This window comes from Strix aluco, chromosome 11, assembly GCF_031877795.1.
Source record: "Strix aluco isolate bStrAlu1 chromosome 11, bStrAlu1.hap1, whole genome shotgun sequence".
Lineage (NCBI taxonomy): Eukaryota > Metazoa > Chordata > Aves > Strigiformes > Strigidae > Strix > Strix aluco.
The window spans coordinates 327,172-346,349 of record NC_133941.1 but is presented as its reverse complement, the minus strand read 5'-3'; the positions used below and the strand labels follow the sequence as shown (position 1 = coordinate 346,349).

Here is a 19,178-nt window from a genome sequence, read left to right as displayed (position 1 = left end):
GAGTGGAGAACCAGGCACAGTGTGTGAAGTATTGTTAACATATGAGGTGCTGCTACCACATAACTTCATAGCCATTCCACTTGGGGTTTTTTTTTTTTTTTTTTATGTTATCTTTTATTTGTAAGAGCTGTAAGAGCTTCTGCCAGTGAGGTCTTCATAGATGTGCCCTACAGCACTATAGGACCCTGCAGGTCAACAGATGCTTTTGACTGAAATTAATTTCCAGCCTTTATACTGCAGAGTCCACTTTCCAGAGCACCCACAGATGGGCTCTGAGGTGTAAGGTCATGAAAACTACTTGTACTTTCTCCCTTGTGAATCACAGCCTTCACTGACATACAAACCAAATCTCCCGTATTCTGTCAGAAGCTCCATTTTATCCTAAATTTTGAAAAGCTACTGCACTGGGTTAATCAGAACTCCTTCACTTTCCTGTACTTATGAAGAGTAGACACAGTCTTAGCTTGTTTTTTTTTCATATATTATGGCTCTATTGCAGAGCCATTTACTTAGCACGAATGCTACACATACATATTACAGAGAACTTGGAGGGGCAGAAATAAATCAAGTATTGCTGGTGCTGTTTTGCTCCAGACAGCTAGACTGTGTACAGGGAGAAAAAAGCTTCTTCCCACTCTTTCACTTTTCTTCATCAAATACTTCATAACATGAAAATTTCAAAAGTTTGTAAAGTATCCAAGATGAAGATCAGAAGTCAGAAAAGAGTTTGGCCCATTAGATTTCAGTTAAACTTTATTCAGGCAAAAGTTTACTCTAAATGCATCAGTTCAATGAATTCCCTTCAGAACCAGTTATTTGTAAATAAAATGAACTCTGAAGTTAACGTTGAAACTCAGCTCAGAGCTGGCTTAGGGTTTAATAGCTCATCATAGAGTTGTAGTCCACGTTAGCAGGTATCTTAGGCAGGAGATGCTTCCCGTTCCTCCTATTCAGCAAAAGAAAAACATTTTTCAGTTGCTTCAGAATAAGAATGATTTTTATTAAGCAACAGCCCATCTCAGTTTGAGAAATCGCAGATTATTTTCGGAAAATCATCCCAAAATGCATTCTGTATCAAGACAAACAGTTTAGCAAGAAAGACTAAAGGGGCAATAGTCACACACTGGAAAACCACATATTATGGGAACTGGGAAACCTAGCAAGTGATTTATATCCACAGGAGGATTAAGATCTTTTAAAAGCATCATTGTTCAGCAGCAACAAGCAACAGAGCAAATAAGGAGAGAAAACTGCAGGTGTTGACAGCTAATCCTGTCAGAGGAACTCATGAGAAACCAAGATGGGCGTAAAATTCAAGGGGGCTGTGGTCTGGAAAACATCCAAAAAGGAAGACAACAGTAGGAGAGTAAATAATTTGACCCAAAAAAAACACAATTGGATAGTGGCATGACTACCCAATACCTAGAGAAACATATGTATCTAACTATTAGAACAATTTTTAAGAAGTCAGAGTGGAGAACTGGGGCAAGAATGGAAGAAAAGTATGTACAATAAATTACTAAATGCAAAGAACATAGGTAATATGGCAGAATACAGGGAAAAAGAGACCAGAAAACAATACTACTTTTAATGGAAAGGATACCTGTAGTTTTTGGGACATAATTCTTCTTCTTCCTCCTCTAAAAAGATTTCCTTGAATTTTAGTGAAGTCCAAAAGAAAAACCAGGGACAAAAGATACATATAAATGTATATAAATCCCCCACCTGGCCACAACCCTGACACTGACAGTACTCTATGCGAGAACAGAAGTGGAGTATGTCTGAAAGAACAAACTGAGAGACAAAACCAGAAAGACTCAGCATATTAAACAGTGCAGCTGGGAGATGAGGGGAAAAAACCAGCTTCTGTATGTGTAAAGCAAGCCAGGCTTCTGCTGAGGTTCCGCATCTAAGATTTTAGAAAAGGGGACTAGCCCCAAGCCAGCTACTTTTGATGAAACGGTAGGGAGTGGCAGGTGGCAGACCCCAAGGAATTCACTGAATTCATCCAGAGTGCTCTGCATTCAGAGTCCTCGCCATCCAATACAGCAAGAAAGACTGCACCGGCTGGAGAGAGACGCTGCCACTTTAACAGGAACAAGGGACACAGCCTCTCCAGCATTACAGGCCAAAACCAACACAGCAGGGCAATGGTAGGTTTTACTGATTTCTGCCTAATGATTCCCCTAAACCCTCCAACCCATTCCCAACATTATCCAGAAGTCAAGAACAAAGCAGCTGAATGATGCATCTCTGCTACCCTTGCTCTCCCTTCTCAAACCACAGATGCAGCAGGAACAGTTTGGTGGCTGAAAGACCCGACATCCTAGGCTTCAGCAGCCTTGTTAAAAGCTCTTGAGCAAGCCTGCCTCTGTGCCTAATGTCTTCCTACATGCAAAATATGAACAACCCAGCTAGCTGAAGGGGAGAAACACTGAGAGTAATACCAGCTTTATAATGGAGCAAAACACTTAAGATTCCTCTGAAGGCAATGTGTACAGATATCAGTTAAGAATAACTCAAACGTAGAATACTAAGCCGCTGAATTTTATAAAAGTAGCCAGCTGTATTCTTTTGGTAAAAGGACTGAGTCAGCCGACACATGCACAATAAATCAACTCTTCATTCAGTAGTCCCACAATTTACACCCTAAACCACGGGTCACTTGTATGAATACCAAAGAACACAAAAACTCACTCAGCACACTGCTAGTAAAGTAAGAGGGGCTGGCAGTGTATTTATATATGAATTACACAATCATCATCAAGAAGCAACTTAGTAAGATTTTAAAGGTATACAGGGACAAACACGGCACTGTATCTGAGCCCATCCAAAATATGAGACCTACCACCTCTCTCCTAGAATCCTCACAAGCCTAAAATAGATCCACACAGTCCATCCACTCCTTTGTTAGGGGTGTGTGTGCTACAAGGGGGTGCAAGCAGACCCCTGAGGTCACTCAAAAGACATTAAGAATTGTCCTCTGGAGCAGAAGAGGGGAGGGAGAGTCACCTTTTCCCACGCCTTCCCCATGCACATTAACAAATGGTAATTTCAAAGGGTTCATCAGCAGAAGGTTTTATGCTTTGGCACACCAAAATGTATTTGCCACTTCTACCACTGCAGCCATTAATGGTTCACATGCTCGTGCTGTGCAAGGGTGGCATGTTCACAGACATACCAGAAAGTGATTTTTCAACATCAGCCTCTTCTCGGATCCCCTGATGAAACATTTCCTTCCTATGACTTTATATTTAATACTGCTGACCAACACAACTAATGCACACAGGTTTTTTGTTCCTGAAAGCTCAAATATTAATCCTGTAGATAAGAGGAAATTGCACTCAAGTCACAGATGAACAGATATCAAACACCCTCTTAACGAGCGACAGATCCCTTTCTCCTTCCAACTACTTTTTAAGAAACATCTTCCTGAATACACCCACATCAGAATCAAGCACCTTCCCACAGGCAGTCTCTAAACACCCACAGGCAACCTCTAAATTCCTGCTGTCCCGTAAGAAGCACTGCTCATTGATTGCTGTGAATATAGAGACCAAGGGTTCTTCTGCAAAGGTAGAAGTTCACAGTGTAAGGACTGTAGACACAAATACCAAAGATTAGGTAAGTCTCCTTGTTTATTAGGAAACTGCAGTGCCTTGAAGTCAAGTGACCAGTTTTCAGAAATGTTTCTACTGATTTCCAGTACAACCGATTGCTACTGAAATCTTTCCCATCCCTCTTTGAACATGCCAGTAACTCAGTGTTTACGCTGCTGTCTGAATCAAAGCTACGAAGCAGACGTCAAGACTTCTCCAAAATTAAGAACCGTGCAGAGATACCAATACATAATAAATCTGGTTTTGGTACATGCTATAAACATCACATGAAAATCAAAGCAAAATACTTCAGCTATTTCTATAGCTTGTGACCTGTAAATTTATGAGAAGACTTTCAAGACTGTGCTGCTGCGTTTAGAGCTGGTATTCCATGAGAGTCTGACTGAGGGGCAATGTTACTGGTTCCACAGTTTAGGGCCTTCCTCTTCTTCCTTCTAGAAAGCACTGATTATTCTTAAAGCACATCCTTCACCCCAGATTAATTTCTTAACTACATAATTGACAGGTCTACACTGCTAGTGTCGTATCTATGTGATCTCTCACTGCTGCCACCTTCTGATTTGCTTATGAACAGGACAGCCTACAGTACCCATATCTGGAACCTACCAAAACCATTTCAAAAACATATTTTCCTGCAAAAGGCTACACAAAGGGTATTTTCCATCAAATTAATAAAACCAGTGCTTCAAGAAAGGTACATCAAGGTTAAAGAAAGATTTAGCTAGAGCCTTCTGATTTGCCAACATTCACCATCACACACATGATATACATTTTCTAGAATTTTTTTTGTGAATGTACTTAAAAGTACTTGAGACAGCACTAAAAATGCAGTCTGCAGGTATTTTAGAAGAGAAATGAATTTGATGGATCTGGGTAGATACAAAGAATTTTTACAAAGACCATCTGTTTTACTAGACATAAAAGGAAACTTGCCGATTAGCAAGTCTTTTCAACAAGATGGATTAAAAATTAGTAGTTTTACAGCGTCCACCACAAGTACACACACAAGGCCACAGTTTACGGCTGCGCGCTTTGCCATGAGATACCGACAGCTGACACTTTCACTCGATTTCATGATGTTTCGGAAGAGCCACATCCTCACATACTCTTCTTCAAAACCAAATTGAAAGGAAAGCCAAACTACAGCATCTCCTCAGGAACATCTCTGCTTTTTGCTAAGAGGAAAAAAGTTGTAACCATGTTTACATGTTCTACAAACCAGTCAACTGCACATTCTGAATTCAGTGCTTCACTGGAGGGCAAACGAAGGGACCTTCTCCAGTCACAGGTCAAGCCTTTCGCAATACAAGTAGTATGACAGAAATAGCAATCTGAAGAATTTCCAAGCTCTTTTGTCCCCTGCAGCTCATTTTCAGTCCCACAGCATGACATCCCATCATTTTAGCTGTTGTAGGCACAGCTGTTTCCAGGGCTGTGACATGAACCAAAACAAAAAAAATAACTCAGCTTTGAAGGAAAACAGGACTGGGGGAAGAATATGACCCACAGAGGTGGTTATAAAATCCTTGGGATAAGGTTAAAGAAGGGAGGCGGTAGAGACAGGGCACAATTACTCCAAAATGGTGTTATCAAAAACCTTGTATCTGAAGCTATGGCCACAACAGCTGGAGAAACAGGAACTCACATGAGCTTCAACAAGGACTCTTCAAAATAAAAATAATTTCATTTATTAAAGTTCAAATACAGCATTCTGTAAACTGACGAACTACCTTCCCTAAAGAAAGAGAGAAGTATTAAGCAAATATTCAAAATATTGGGTCTTCCACAAAGAAAAGAGCTCTGTAGGTATGTAAATAAGAAACAGACAGACCAGGATTATAAAACAGAGGTACTGGATAACATCATTGTTAGCAACAAGTTGTTTTTTACTAGATGCCTGCATATACTCACAATCTGAAGTCAGAGTTCACAACTGAGTAGACAAACAGTGAAGATCTGCCTATTAGCTGTGGGTTTTTTAAAAACACAACCGTACTCTCCACATTCCAACATGCAGCGAAGCCATAAGCAACTGCAGTGTGATTACAAGGACCCAAACAGTGAAAAGGCAACTCAGACACCCCAGTCCCAGGTGCAGAGCCCAAACCGGGCAGCAAGGGCTGGGTCCATCTGGGGCCAAGGGCAAGATCAAAGGGAAGCAAAAAGCCCAACAGCCCAGAGGATGGCAAGAGGGTGAACATGAGTTAAGATCTGTGATGTTTCAGGAAAATATATAAGGAACAGAGAGAAAACATGGTCATCAGCACAATCTGCTCCCCTCTCAACTCAGAGATGGGAAAAGCTCCAGGCTTATTAGTGTGGGCCATTACAAGGAAAAACTGCTACAGCAATATACACTCACAGGTGTCTCATTTAAAACACAGCTTTAAGCACTGAATCCTGTCTGTCAAAACAAGCCACATTTCATTGTTTGAAGAAACTGTTTTAAGCTGCTTTATCAATTTTCACTATTGCAGGTATATACAGCAGCAGAAATGTGTTCCAGTTTCCCTGCAGCAGATGCAACTGTTTCATTAACATGGCTAAGACCAGCTAGGGAGGTATTTCCCTCACAGGCTGGAGCCTATACTGAGCAGTACGGCAGCAATAAAAGCCTACCTTCAAATACCAAATGAATTCTATAGGTGCAAGGGTGAAAAAGAGTAATTCAGTTTCTTTTAGCTTCCCCCTCTTTAAAGAAATCTTTCACTGGAACAGATTTAATTCCTTGAAGCATCTCAAATGTTTCTCTGGTCAGCTGCATTCCTACTATCAACTTTTCCTATTAATATTTGCATTATCTGAATCACATTCTCCAGCCTCTGGAAAAATGGAACATTACTAGGCCATGACAAACATTTCGGCAGGAGTTTTTCAGGAGAGGAAGGGGCAGGGGGGAAAGAGATCAAAGCTGCTCTTATCCTCATTGCCCGTCTGCCAGGAGATGCTGTCACATTCAACGTGTCAAAGCCAACTCAGATGTCAGAAACAAGTGAACCACAAAGTGGAAATGCAGGTATTTTCATTCCACTTCCAAGGGAAGACAAAAGGTTACACTACAGCTATTTCAGGCATTACAGAGACACTTTTAAGCATGCCAGTCAAAAAAAAAAAAAAAAAAAAAAAAAAAAAAAAAAAAGAAGAGATGGCCTCTCATTTTAACTCTAACAGATTCATCTGTGACAATACCAGCACAGAAGCTGGCAAGATTTAGCACCTCTAGTTCTATAAGAAAGGTTTATTCCAGGCTTGGAGTTGTAAGAGAGTTAAAGCAAGTTAAATTAGCAGGCTTGTAAAGAAAGATATCATCTACCACCAACCCACACTACATGCGATTTTAACATGTGCTTTTAGCCCTGAATTTTGGAAAGTATCATCTTTACAATGACTCGTGAAAGAAGAAAGTAGAACTAACCTGGCACAGAGTGGTAAAATACTCCCCCTGATGACTCAAAACCAGTATTAATTCTCTGATCTTTCAGAAGTGTTGACTCAACTTACTGAGACTAAAAGATCAAAAGACGTTTTCATTTGGCTCAGCAAAATCACAGTGCTTTTCCCACTGACTGAGGCACTCTTGGTACCAGGTATATGAAAGCCTTCCACTGATATTTAGCATCAAATGAGCTACAAAGTAGAAGTTTGACTTAAAACAGTTTACAAAGACTAACTCAAACGATATTCCATCCCAAAATGGTGAAAAGTCTACTAATCCAAAACACTGATGACCATCCCCACACTTCAACACAGATCTTTAACACATCTCCCTAAACATTGTACCTTAACCACTCCCTACAGACATAAAACTTGGCTCAGAAGAAGGAGTACGCATCTCCCATGCGACAGTTCCCCCCATGCTGTTGAGGAGGATACCCGAAAAGCTCTACTGTCTGAAGACCACTGCCACTGGAAAAGCCTGCTTGCAGGCTGCAAAACCTGACAGCTCATTGCATTAGTACTGCTTAAAATACAAAACAGGCAAGATAGAAAAATTCCAATCAGAAGTTAACAAGACTCACTAACAAACCGACGGCTTACAGTGCTCTACCACTTCCAAACTGTCTTTCATATTCATGATATGGCAGTTTCATTCCTGCTCTTCAGAAGAAAATTGTCCTTCCTAATCTTTCTCCAAGTGAGCTAGTCCAGGCCTTAATCTGGGCCTTGTTTGTTTAAATGGCTCTTTTTCTGATTAAGCATTAGCAAGTCCCTCCCTGCAATGCTACAAACAAAACATTCAGTTTGCCCAGTGAACACTGGCTGGAGTACTTCAGCTGACACTCGACAAGAGGCTGGGAGGACCTACCAGCAAAAGACCACCCTATCCACACCTCCCTACCTACACCCAGTCCTAAATGCCTGCTCCCAGCTGCCAACAGAAATAGGATACAGGCATAATGTGTTTTTAACTGGACTCATTATAGCCACTTCTCCAAGTCTCCAAGCATAGCTTGAGACAAGGAACAACATAACTGAGTACATACATACCCTACCAGGTAGAAATCATGGCCAACGAGGCCCTGTGCCTCAGGAACACAGTCCGAGCAGTCACAAGTGCCTGTCCTGAATGCACGGGTACGCTGCCAGGCTTCTTCCCTAGTGCTGAGGAAGGAACCCAGCGTAGCTGCAGCTCCTTGTTACGGCACAACAGCGTGTGTCTGGAAACAGTCTGTGTCAGCTGCAGGCACAACTGTGACCACACAGGAGTTTTGACTTCCCTGCTCTGTTCAGTGAACATGAACGCATGTATCCCAAGCACGCTGAGGTTTACTTTATTGCTTGTGCCCTAATATGAGACCTTTTAGTTCAAGTTTTGATATACCAGAAGCATGATGACTCTTCTGCATTTACTTTTAATCACCTTTCTTGGCACAGTCATAATGAATATTTCAGTGCAAGGTGAGATATATTCAACTTTAGCTGACTAGTCTTGAGAAGGCTTTTAAAAGCAGCAAAGGCCTACACTTTTTGGACTTAAAAATACTGATGTCCACTTATGGTCCTTTTCTTCTAATAGATCTAATTATGCCTTTTTAGAGAGAACACAAACAAACTGTACAAACACAGCACAGCTAAGCAGCCACACACACAAATATGTCAGCTCTTCAATATCCACCTCCACAAAGACAGGAGTTAACTCAGTGATTTTGGTATAAAGAAATTGGGCACAATGACTTGCTTGCCAATGGGAATCAAGTAGTCATACACTTAAAGCCTCAGCCAAAACCTGAATGTTTCCTCCCACATTCATGGCAGAGTCCACATGAAAAAAAAAAATCCACAAAATCTTTATCCAAAGCAGCACAAAAAAGGAAGCAGATTTGTCTGAAGTTTACCTAACACTGAGGAGATGCAGGCTTATAACCAGAGCCAAAACCAAGACCCATGTCAAAGGCTCCTTACAGAACTGTTCAACCTGGGTGTCCACCAGCACGCCCAGGTCGCTTCCTGCAGAGCTGCCTTCCAGGCGGTCAGCCCCAGCACCTACAGAGGTGTACAGGGTGGCCCATATAGGACACACCACCTGCTACACGGGGCAGCTCCTCCCCAGGGGCTGGACTCTGCATTTCCCTTTGATGAACGTGGTGAGGTTCCTGTCTGTCCGTTTCTCAAGCCTATCCAGGTACCTCTGAATGGCACCACAATCACCTGGTGTATCAACTTCTCACCTTGTATCATCTGCAAAGTTGCTCACAGTGCACCTGCCCCATCACCTGGGCCATTAATGGAGAGGTTAAACTGTACTGGACCCAGTACACACCCCAGGATGCCCCACTAGTGACTGGCCCCCACCAGGACTTCATGCTGCTCTGAGCACAAACCTGACAGACAAACTGAGAGGGTACGGGCTGGATATGTGGATACTGGGGTGGGTGGGAAACCGGCTGAACTATTTCTCATCCACCTCAGTGTCCATGTATCTAGCCCATTCCCCCTCAGTTTGTCCATGAGGATGCTATGGGGGATTGTGTTAAAAGTCTTACTCAAGTCGAAGTAAACAACACTGACTGCTCTCCCCTCATCTACCATCCAGTCATTTTGTTGTGGGCAGCTATCCGGCTGGTCAGGCATGACTCCCTCTCCCTACAGCCACGCTGACTACTCCCAGTCACCTCCTTGTCCTTACCATGCTTGGAAATGGTTTCCAGTATTATTAGTTCCATCATGTCCCTGAGATGGAGGTAAGCTGACCCACCCACAGACCTCTGGATCCTCTTTTTCAAAAGATTCCTTCTGGAAGACAGAGGTGGCACTCGCTTTCTTGCAGTCCTCAGGCACCTTCCCTGATCATCTCAGCCCTTCCGAGACTTGCAGTGACATCAGGCAGCTCCCTCAGCACTCACGGGTACATCCCATCAGGTATCAGACTTGCTTACGCCCATGAACTTGTGAGTGTTTCCTAACCTGGTCTTCCTTCACCAAGGAGGAGTCTGTCTTGCTCTGGACCTTCCCACTGTCAGAGGGATGGGGGACACTTGAAGGCTCATCTTCCCAGTGAAGTCCAAGATGAAGAACACAATCACCAGGTACTTTTCAAAAGCCGTATTTAACTGACCAGACCAAACAGCTGCAGGGGCTTTTTTTGTGAAACACAGAAAACATCCAGCCCTTCCACCATGCTAATGACCCACTCTTAGACAACAATTTCTACGGGGTATCATTTCAGATTTCCCTCTCATATTACAGATACAGAACAAAACAGTTCACACAAAGGGTTTTAATGATTTTTTTTTTTACATGTAACTGATTAATATGCAAAAGTTTTATATCTTAGAGACTTCTCCCACTACTCAAATTCTATTACCAAACTTTTTTTTAAAAAACAGTGTCAATACATAGCTATAGCAGTTACGTAACTGAAGAGCTCTTAGAATAGAGAACTCCGTTACTAATTCTGACATCTGTGGTCTAGAACCTGCTATACCTGTTCCTCACCTATTATTTACTCAGGCTTTCCACCATGTCCAGAGATCAAGAAAATTATACCAATAAAAACACAAATGGGTAGCGAGCTCAAAGGACCTAAAGCTCCAGAGAAAATTGTGCTTGACAGGCCTCAGTGAGGGACAGAAATTTACTACAGGATGTCTGGAACAGCAACATCAGTCACTGTCTCCAAAGAGTCAGAACCCATGTTCCTCACCAAGAGAGCCAGCAGTTCTTCTCCTGAACTGCCTGTCTTGCTGTCTTCCTAATTTTAGAAATTACCAAAAGTATAGTTTTAGCAGCAACTTAAGGAAAACCAGTTATCATCAAGAATAAATCTATCCCCTATCTGGGGAACTACTCCAAAGGGAGAAACATCACTCCCACCAATTATTCCCTTTTATCTTTTCTAACAGGACAAAAATACACTTCTCAGCATGTAAGACAGTACTGAGTTTCTATGGTGGTCTTTGAAATCAAATGGCTTTTTTTAGTACTGCTTAACATATAGGCATGCGTGTTACAACCTCAGTGTGAATTGCAGTGTTACAGAGAACTGTACAGACTAGCTCAGGTACTGGAACAGGCCAATTACATTACCCACCAACGAGCAGATGAAATTACTCTGCCAGCCCAAGAATGGTGCAATCCAATAATAATCCTGTCTTTTACCATTATCTGCAAGAGCTAGTAAAAAGCTAACATTGAACTAGGAGTGTTCAACAAATGACTGCTAGTTGTCTTCTAATGAGGGAGTAAGTCAGGCTCCAGTCCTACACCGCTCCCATGCACCTGCTGGACCTTCTCCTGAATGAAGAGCGGGGGCTCGGGTGTTAGCGGAGCAGGCGTTCTCAGTCTAAGAGCTGCCGTCCTCAAAGCAACCCAACATGGTTAGCGATCATGACAGTTCTTTTCTTTCTGAAACACACGCTTATCTTTCCAAAGTCACATATAACGTGACCACAGAACAGAAAAACCATGCTATTCTAGCACTTCCTTAATAACACTGCACAAAAGAGGTGGGTCAGCAACAGCGGGTCACTGCCAGTTCCAGGAGCTTGCTAAAACATAAGCAGTTTTTAAAAAAACGAAGTGCCAATTTAGAGGGGTAAAGATCCTCCTTTAAGTTTCACAACCATCAGTGCCTATAGCGATTCTCTGTGCAAGTGCATTGGTGGGTTTTTGTGATCAGCAGAGACTGCCTGAGGAGACCAGGCCAAAATTCACTGTCAGTACAGCTTCATGCTCAACTCCAGACAGCCTTCGGCTTATTTACTGTTATCTCCACAAACACACACAAAAATAATGGGAAATGGCTAAAGTAATTGGATTATAGGTTATTTGTCTCTCTTTGGGTGGAAGTTTGCAGTCTGACCTTTTATTTCAGCAAAACCATCTAAAAAAAGCTGAAGAAAGATCTTACTTCCTGGATAAAAAGCATACTTCATTAAAAGCTTACATTTCTGCAAAAGGAGTGAAAATATTTCCTTGTGTACCTGAATATCCACAGTTGTGAGGTTTTACCACTAAACTGTAAGGACAAGCATTAACTGTATCATCACAAGTAAAGATGCTTGTCCATTAATGACCTCAAAGTACCCTATTACCTGGAGTTTTTTTACTATTTACAGACAAAGGGCAACTTCGGACACAGTCAGATGAGCCCAAACTGGTAGCAGCCAACAAACAAAAGCACTGTTGCTCCCCTTGTTACCCTCCACTTGAAGGTTGCCATCCCCTCTGTTCTGCTTGTTCTCAATTCCCTAACTCTGATCGTTAAACAGATCTAAATTTTAAATAGAAAAACTACCTTAGGAACCAGAGCAGGGGGAGACAAGAAAAGAAGTTAGAACTTAACTCTTAACTCATTTTAGCAGCAACCAAAAAAGCATATCTGTCTGTTCTCTAAACAGAAGTTCATTGGATTTGCTGTTTACATTAATATTTGAAGGCCTCCTTGGGCAGGTTTACTAGAGAATACACTCAGCACACTCAGAGAAGAGCAGAGGGAACCTGTTCTCAGCAGAGGAGGGCTGAGGTCAGTAGTTACCGTGATGCACCATGACAATGGATGTCAAAACAGACCCCTCAACGGGCACGTTTCTTTAGGAAGCCAGAGGAGTTTGTGAAGGTAGTAGAGTTTAGTAGTTAGAACTGGCATCTTCTGGGCACTGGGGTTAAGTCTGAGCTGATCCTAAAAACTACTGGATGTCTTCAAGTAACTCTGGGAGTGTCATCTATGACACACACATAAATATTGCTTTTTAAAAGGAAAAGTTGTTTTTTCTTAGACTGTCTCAACTAGAGCAGATTCCTTTTAGAGATGAAAACTTTAGACACTCGTGAAGGAGTTAAACCAACAGTAAACCAAAAATCACTTTGAATTCTTTTCTTCTCCCACAAACTGGAATTGCACCTGAAGCATTTAAAGGACTCTGGTAAACCAGAATGAAAACTTACTCCTTCAGCACAACAAACCCTCTGAAAAGCAACACCTGCAGCACAAGGGTGACCAGGATGGAAACTGCTCTGCAGACTAGCGAGCAGCAGCTGTCGCAGCCTCCCCACCTCTACCCCACAACAAGCCCTCACTCCCCTGCCCTAGGACGCTGCAGACCAAGCACTCAAACGTCTCACAGGTACTCGACACGAACTAACCAAGCTCTTCCGTCAAGAGAATGTTCACACATCCTGTTCACGCTCGTCCCCAGCAAAGAATTTAATGTTAATCAACGGCCACGGAGCCACATCACTCCACACTGTCCCCTAGCAACAACACAGACACGGCCCACTCCAGAGGAGCGCGAGGCAGACATGCAAGGTCCTGCGCGCCGCAGCTCCTGCACCTCAGCGCCAGACCACAGCTCCCTGTCCCGGCTCTGCGGAGCTGAAAAGGGCACAACGCAAACAGCTCCCCAGCTCCAACGGAACACGGAAGACCGGAGCTAGAGGTTTTCCCAACGGAAAGCGGACACAGTGAAGGATCACAGCACCACATGCCCTGAAGGGACCGTTTTCCACCAGCAAGGCTTTTGCCTTACTAGCCAGCCAACCACTGCTGGCCTGAATCTGGTAAGTTCAGTCGTAACAGATCCTGACCAAAAATTGCTCTTTTTTGACTTCTCCAATCTAACCATTATTCAGACTCATGGTAACACACACTCACTGCTCCTTACAGACCAGTGACATTGCACCCTACTGCTACGACCCACCGAAGCACAAGACTTGCTCAGTGCTCTCCCACCGGCAGTGATTCACAAACACTGAGGCTCTACGGCTGCAGTCCTTCTATCCAGCCCAGAAAAGGCTGCGGTCTTTTTGCTCCAAACTAGGATACCTGGAGGTCATGAAAAACACATTTATTTGCTAACAGGATAATCACCATGGCAACTAGCTTCCAGGAAAATAACAGCCAACAACTCCAGGACAAAGACAGGCCACTAAGGAATTTGTTAAGGGAGACCCAGCTCACACGAATCTGAGAAATACTGAAACATGCCAAATTTATCTCTGAAGAAACTGTAAGTAGGAGTCTGCAAACTTCTTATCATAACCCATTACACAAGTGGAATCAACAGCACTACCATCCATCTCAACTTCTCAGTGCCCTTTAACGTTCTTTGAAACTGTTTAGACACCGTGTAGGGCAGTTTTAGGGCAACGTTCTCCAGTGTATACAATTTCACCTTTCAGACCATTTCTTTATATCAAAGGAAAACTTTATCTTCTACTCAAATTCTCTGCCACTCCACACAGTAGTATTCACTTTTAATCATATGAGTTTGAATAATGAAACTGCAGTTATTGCAAACAACACTTAAACGATGCTTTTCATGAAATGAAATGCTTTACAAAGGTAGATCAACCTCATCTTAGAGAGGAGGAAATAAAGATCAATGCCTTGCTTAGGGATATACAGTCAGGGACACACAGAATCTATGTATTCTTACAGGTTTTCAGAACTACTGCAGGAATTGTTCAATTTTCACAGAACAGCAGCTTTTTTGGGAAATGCACACCAATTTTTATGGATGGAATTAGAGACTGTAACTTATTGATATAGAACTAAAAAAAGGTACCTAGTTGGTTACAGAGTCCAAGTCCCTGGTACACCATCCACAACATGCATCTAAAAAGTGGTACCAGGCAGCTCAAACCATTTCACTCCTGAAGCTCTGGTGGGTTTCTCCAGTTTTCATGAAAGCAGCTCACAGGAAACAAAATCCCTCTTCTGCCCAATGCTATTTTAGTGTGCTACCACAGCCAAATAACAATGCCCAGGTTCGACTGAGGAACACGTCTGAAGCTTGCTGCACTAAGTTCTGCCCACTCATAACAGAGGAATTTACCAAGCTATCAGCCCCTGCCCCCAGCTCTGCTTGGAGGGGCATGGCAGGAGGAATAACTACGTGCAGACAGGGATCCCCTCCTCAACCACAGCCCCTCACTGCCAATTACAGCTCACGCCAGCGTTGCAGACACAGCCCACCTTGCTTTCCTGTACAAGAACATCACCATCAGGCTGTTAAGCCAGACAGGTAGGTAGGTCAGATCTCTGTCCCTCCAGTATCGTCTCAGCCTGAACCACTGGAGCTCATGAAAAAAGCTTTTAAGGGAATTGTCAGCTAAACACACACTGTACAGCAATGCAGCATGACTCAGTCAGGTACCCACTTTCAGCACATTAGTTTTCCTTTAAAGAAAAGACTAATGAATAATCAGTCTCTTCTGGAGGACAGAGATGTGTTTGGCTACCTTTCGTTGTAACCCACAATTAATCGATAAGACTGCCACTGCCCTGGCATGTCAGAATGAACGCCCACACCCCACAGAAAAGATAACGCGTCCAAGTAGTTTACGAAAGGAGAGTCAACAGATGTTATCAGTGCACACTGGCCTCTTCTAAGCCCATACGGAGGAAGTTTGCCGACTTCCTCATTCCACGTTCAGAATTCAGTATGAAAGGACAGCTAAAAGCCTGAAGGTGAAATACAGCTGTGCAGACTGGTGCATTTCTGCCCTTACACAGCTGAGGTTCTCCACCTCCCATTAGCCGGCAGGACAAAGCTGCAGTCACACACAGAGCCCCGCTGGTTTGTACACCGCAGGCAGACGGCCCTTTCCACGGGCACTGCTGCTCCCTGGAGCCGAGACCGCGGTGCTGTGACCTGGGCACGGGAAGCTGAGCGGCTTCTCTTCCAGCCCTCACTGAAGGTCCTTCCCAGCTCAAGGCATGTGTCTTCAACTTCACCCGAACATGTTATCTAACCAAGCAGAGAAACCCCCGCTGCCTCCCAGGTGCATTCAACAACTACTTACTCTGTCAAATGCTTGGAAGAAGAAAATCTCTACAGACCATGGTGGCATTTAAGAACTGAATGAGTAAGCACTGAAGGCTCGGGCCATACAGCACAAGCTCTTCTGGAAGGAATCTTTTGAATATTGCTACAGCAGGTTCAAACACAGTCACCCTCCGTATCTGTCAGCTGGATATTCTGGTGCTCGTACAGACTCACTGCACACATGCATATTCCACTGCTAAAACATGAATAATGGTGCAGATCAATCTGAATGTAGAAAATATATGCCTAGAGTGCTCTTTGCCCTGTAATGAGATGGCCTTTTCTTCCCATTTGTTACAAGTCAGAGTAGGCATACATACCTCAAAATTGCTCAGGCTAGCTCGTCTCTTTGCATAGATATGCTCACAGTTGTAATCCAAATGTCTTTCACAGAAGTCTGATTTTAAAAATACTTAGAAGTATAAATTCCACAGGAAACAGGAAAGCCGGGGAGGGAAGGAGATACCATTTATCAGCTTCTACATTTGCAGACATCTGCAGTCAGTAGTGTAGGTCATTTTCACGGTAAATCTTGGCAAAAAAGCTTCTTTGTAGAGGAGAAAGACCTGTCAAAATTAACAAGCATAGTAAGAAACACCATTAACATCTGATAAACAGCAAAACAGCACCACAGATTGAGTGTCCTTCAGAGAAAATAACTCTTATTTGAAATATTGGATTTCTGCTAGCTTTGACATATTTAAAATCAGAAGCAGCCTGTCAAGTTACCTCATACTCTAAGTACTTTAACCTAATGTATTAATTACCTCAAGGAGGAAAATAACCATTCAGATAATGTTTGATTATAACAGGGCAATTAACACAATGCCACACCGCAGAGTGCCTTGTTTCAGACAAAATTTCCCAGCTCATTAGATGCCTTGATGTTCCCTGCGTATTTTTACACAGGAATGCTTGTGTGGCCCGTGTCAGACTAAAGAATTAAGCTGCTGTCCAAAGCGAGGACTAACAGAGAGAGTGATGGAAGACCAACACAGCATGGATAGAAGGCACATACCAGGGGAGCTCCTGCACAGCATAAACAAACATTCAGGAGCATTGACACACTTCTGAACTTACCTAATTTGGATTTAAGTTAATAAAACGTAAACTCTTTGGAGCAGAGACCTTCTGTGTTTGCATTTCATCTAGTATGGCAGATCTAGGTTCCAAATCAAAGCGGTTCAATGTAACTATGATATAAATTTTTGTACATTTGGTACAACAGTAGGACTCCTCTTTACAAATAAAAAAGGTCAGCTAGTTTCACATTATCAGGAAATGCTTCTGAAAGTATGAAGAGATTTCATTTTGCAAAAAAGACATTTCGCTCCAGACATTTAACTCCATACAATCACTTGTTTCCTCCTTCTTCCCTTTTCCTTCTGTGACCATTTTAACATGCTTGGCCAGGGGAACAATTTTACCAATTTGAAGCTTATATTCAAGCTTAAAGAATCAGCTTACTGTGCTGTGACAACATCCAGTGTCTCGACTGTTTAGGGGTTTTAAGAACTTTAAGTATTTAAATCATAGCAGACTACTTACTTTCTAGTAGAGCTGACAAAGCACGGCTAGCCTGCCACCACATTGGAAAAAGTGAAGATATGGGAGTGAAATGCAAAGATTCTGGTTTATCCACTATTAAACATTGTGCCAAGTTCAGAGAATCGCAGACTGGTTGAGGTTGGAAAGAACCTCTGGAGGTAGCCTGGTCCAAACCTATGCTCAAGCAGGGTCACCCTGAGCTGGTTGCCCACAAACCACTTTAACAAGCCACACTGTTGAAATACTACCCTCTCACCCTCGAGAGTTAACATGAGTCCTCTATTAGTTCTAAAGACATTCATATCCTCATCAAGCGGGTGCAATCTTCTCTGCATTTCATCAAGCAGTATCCATGCACACTGCAGTAATCAGCTTTCACAACACCTTAGAGTACAGACATAAGGGAGAACCACTAGCCATATTTTAGGGGTGAGGAGACTTCAGGTCCATCAAGGGGAAGCCATCTCACCTGAGCAATAACTTAAACTCAGGGATTCCACTTCCCAAAGCCCAGCTTTCATTAGAAGGCAACAGCCGTGAAACCACCTGAGAACACACCACATCAGAACACCGCACTGGAGATAGCAAGCGGAGATAGAAGATTCCTCCCTGGGACCCCCTAAGCAAAAATTCCTAGAAACCCAGCCCAAGATACTATCACACCAGTTATTTTTGAATGGTTCAAAAACAATTCTCTGAAAGACCAGACAAGACACTAATAACAAGGTTTGCCTAACTCCCATGCAGAGGACAGCAGCCCACTCAATACAAACGCCACCAGCTTACAGACAGGCTCCAAACCACTCCCCGGACCAGAACAAGAGCTGACCCGCTAGATATAACACACTTCCTGAAGAAAGTACCTCTTGAAACACACAGAAAAAACCCTGTAGTCTTTCAACAATTTCTATTTTGTATCTGAATTAGAAGCAGCTTTTAATCTTTAGCTATGATTAAACAAGATGTGAGAGAGCCCAAATCATGCCAGAGACCTGCTTAAAAAACAAAACCCAGAAACTTTTACGTGGTACATGGGGAGGGAAACCCCAAACTTTTTAATGGCAAAACCTCTTCTTTTTTTAAATGGCATGAAAGCCTAAAGCCCCAATATATCTCTAACGCAAAATCTACACAAAGTAGATTTTCCTCTATCTTCAGTTTGCTTCCATATTTTGCACAACTTTCAGATCGGTTGAGCGGGTTTATCAGGCAGCTGAACAGGACATAGCAGATACAAAGCTCCAACAAACCCATCCATTTGGCACAGGAACCCTGTGAGGCTGTGGAGGTCGCTGAGCAGTGCAAGTCCTGCAAGCTGTCCCACTGTCCCCCGATGAGAGAGGAGAGGATCCCCCAGCACTGAGAGGAACAATCCGCCCGGCTAGGACACCTGGCTTTCCTCACCTCCAGATGTTTCCAGACAGACAAAGAATCTATCCTGAGAGGAGCATCGTCCTGTTGACTAAACATCAAGCCATCCACAACATGCTGCTCTTGCTTAAGTGAGCAGCAAGGGCAGCACCACTTGCTCTCCAGACCCAGGAGGACCCTCTTGCACTGGCTCAGGGCATTACTACTCCAGTGGCCACACCTGTAGCCCAGACACGTGTTACTAAGGGCCTCCACCTTGCAGAAACATCTGACTTTAAGGTTTGTGGCTGACGGACACAGTTTCTGATGAAGTGGTAGTTACATTACTGCTCCTCTACTCTCCTACTCAGATCTCCATACCTCCAGTTCA

At 43.1% G+C, this 19,178-nt stretch overlaps 1 protein-coding gene across 3 annotated transcripts in view; it reads right to left on the bottom strand.

The window, feature by feature from the left end:
- The window catches only part of TMCC1 (transmembrane and coiled-coil domain family 1), a 120,914-nt gene that overhangs the window by 100,774 nt on the left and 962 nt on the right, over positions 1-19,178 (bottom strand). For 2 of the 3 annotated variants that reach the window (XM_074836526.1, XM_074836537.1), the window contains exon 2: positions 16,210-16,455. Coding sequence is in view for 1 of the 3 variants with exons in the window: in XM_074836530.1 (XP_074692631.1) it covers positions 15,867-15,914 (48 nt within the window). In the remaining 2 variants the exon portion in view is untranslated. Of the gene's footprint in view, positions 1-15,866; positions 16,002-16,209; positions 16,456-19,178 lie in introns of those variants that run through there. The other variant, XM_074836530.1, reaches the window with a different exon arrangement.